Here is a 2,283-nt window from a genome sequence, read left to right as displayed (position 1 = left end):
ATGCTACAATAGCGTTCACACACAAGAGCATTAGTGCTTACCGTCAGACTGTCAGGTGTGCTCATAAATTGTACTCAAAAATGATTGCAGTGTAAGCAATGACGTGCTAGCAGTTCAGAGTTTGAACATTCATTCTAGTTTTTCGAACTCCAACTAAAATCTGTGATTTATCCCCATCGCATCCTCCTAAGTTACAAACTAAATCATTTGATTACTGGAAACAACTGCATTGGATTAAAAGAATGATTTTCCTTCACGGTCTAACAAATCGCCACGCTCGTTTTACTGAATTCTGATAAACTTTAAAGGGCAACGCTGATAGTCTTCACAAGTTCAGATATCTCGTCACCCCATCAACATATAACTGAATAACATCACAAGTCTGTCTTTACTCTTTTTTTGCCGATAAAGACGATTACGTTTGCCGGCCGGCCGGCCGGCCGTCCTACTAGAAGTCCTACTTCGTCGGAATACAAGACATCCCATCCACTAAGAGAACTTGAAAACAGTGCCTCATGTATTTTGCTAGGGAAAAACGGCACATGGGTATAATGATATTTAATCCCCGTATCCGTGTCTTAAGTCTTAACCGTCAAGAGCCAACGGCCATCATGAGCAAATCAAGGCATGTTCATCCCAATAATTGTTATGTTGACCAATCCTAACAAAAATCATCATATATAAAATATCCATAATCAATCAGGCTTTCAATTACAAGCAACCAACGCACAAGCTCGATCTGATCATACGAACACTATAAATAGGGACGCCATTACCATTGCAAAGCACAAGACAAAAACATTGAGGACTTGGCCTGCCTTGGTACATTACTTACTAGGCGTACTCTGAAATTGAAATGGAGACTCCTTCTCTGCTTCTTCTCACCACCATGTTGGCCTGTGCATTCAAGGCCTCTGTTGCTCAATGGACGCCTGCATTTGCAACATTCTACGGCGGCAGCGACGCTTCGGACACCATGGGTATGGTTTCTTTTATGCTTCAGCTGCATGCATGATTTAGATGACGCACCTCCTGGATCTTCTTTTTACTAAGCAGGATGCAACTTACACAAAAATGCAGGTGGTGCGTGCGGGTACGGGAACTTGTACAACGCCGGGTACGGGGTTAATTCGGCTGCGTTGAGCACGGCGCTCTTCAACAATGGTGCGTCGTGCGGCATGTGCTTCACCATCACCTGCGACGCAAGCAAGACACGGTCATGCAAACAGGGCACGTCCATCACCATCACGGCCACCAACTTCTGCCCGCCCAACTACGCCCTGGCCAGCGACAACGGCGGATGGTGCAACCCGCCGCGGCACCACTTCGACATGTCGCAGCCCGCGTGGGAGACCATCGCCATCTACCAAGCCGGCATTGTGCCCGTCAACTACAAGAGGGTTCCATGCCAGAGGAGTGGGGGCATGAGGTTCACCATCAACGGGAACGACTACTTTGAGCTTGTGACGGTGGCAAATGTCGGCGGCAGCGGCGTGGTGTCCCAAATGTGGATCAAGGGGTCCAAGACTGATTGGATGGTAATGAGCAGGAACTGGGGCGCTAGCTGGCAGAGCAATGCCTACCTCAACGGCCAGAGCTTGTCCTTCAGGGTACAAACCGACGACGGTCGGGTTGTCACGGCCGACAATGTTGCGCCGTACAACTGGTGGTTTGGTGGCACCTACACTTCATGGCAACAGTTCTAACATCTCTGGAGGTTGATATAGGTACTCATCTCATGAGGGTACTTGAATAGGCATGCCCGATGATTTCATCCGAGGCTGTATCTCCTCTTTTGTTTCTTTATATTTGTATCTCTGTTTTGCTTGTCCAAGTTTATGTACCTAGCTTCCATTAGGGCTTGTTCGGTTGCAAAGGGTTTGAAGGGGATTGGAGTGGATTGGAGAAGATCAAATTCCCCGCAAGTTAAATTCACCCTCAATCCCCTCCAAACCTCTTTAATCCTCTTGAGGGCAGGCTTAACCGAACAAAGCCTTAATTATCTTGTGGCATAAGATCATTATATGTGTGTGCCCAACATTCGAAGAGTAATTTATCTTCAATCAAATATTTAGTGTTTAACACGGGATCGCCTATTTGTGCTTGAGTTTCAATTGATTTTCTCTGCTTTTGCTTTGAAATACAATGATTGGGACATCTTCCTCCTCCAACTTCTTCCTTCTCTGACCAAATACCAACTTGTATGTATTGCCAACCAACCGCATGTACGTGCTAACCTTGGTTGGCGACCCTACCGTGCATGCCTTGCTGCCGCTAGCGATC

At 46.7% G+C, this 2,283-nt stretch overlaps 1 protein-coding gene across 1 annotated transcript; it reads left to right on the top strand.

Annotated features, from left to right (window-relative positions):
* The first annotated feature begins 789 nt into the window (after window positions 1–789).
* LOC123440331 (expansin-A8-like) lies at window positions 790–2,075 on the top strand. The gene is made up of 2 exons (XM_045116903.1): window positions 790–980; window positions 1,081–2,075. The coding sequence occupies exons 1-2, from the start codon at window positions 857–859 to the stop codon at window positions 1,704–1,706; spliced, it is 750 nt and encodes a 249-aa protein (XP_044972838.1). The 5' UTR covers window positions 790–856; the 3' UTR covers window positions 1,707–2,075.
* Window positions 2,076–2,283: the final 208 nt, after the last annotated feature.

This window comes from Hordeum vulgare, chromosome 3H (genome assembly GCF_904849725.1).
Source record: "Hordeum vulgare subsp. vulgare chromosome 3H, MorexV3_pseudomolecules_assembly, whole genome shotgun sequence".
NCBI classification, from domain to species: domain Eukaryota; kingdom Viridiplantae; phylum Streptophyta; class Magnoliopsida; order Poales; family Poaceae; genus Hordeum; species Hordeum vulgare.
Note: the sequence above shows the minus strand (reverse complement) of the source record. Positions and strands in the feature narration are given on the sequence as shown.

What these genes read in the sequence shown, in the direction of transcription:
- LOC123440331 (XM_045116903.1), top strand. Translation starts at nt 857, where the DNA reads ATGGAGACTCCTTCTCTGCTTCTTCTCACCACCATGTTGGCCTGTGCA. An exon ending in CGACGCTTCGGACACCATGG is followed by an intron (nt 981 to 1,080) that starts GTATGGTTTCTT and finishes ACAAAAATGCAG; the next exon opens with GTGGTGCGTGCGGGTACGGG.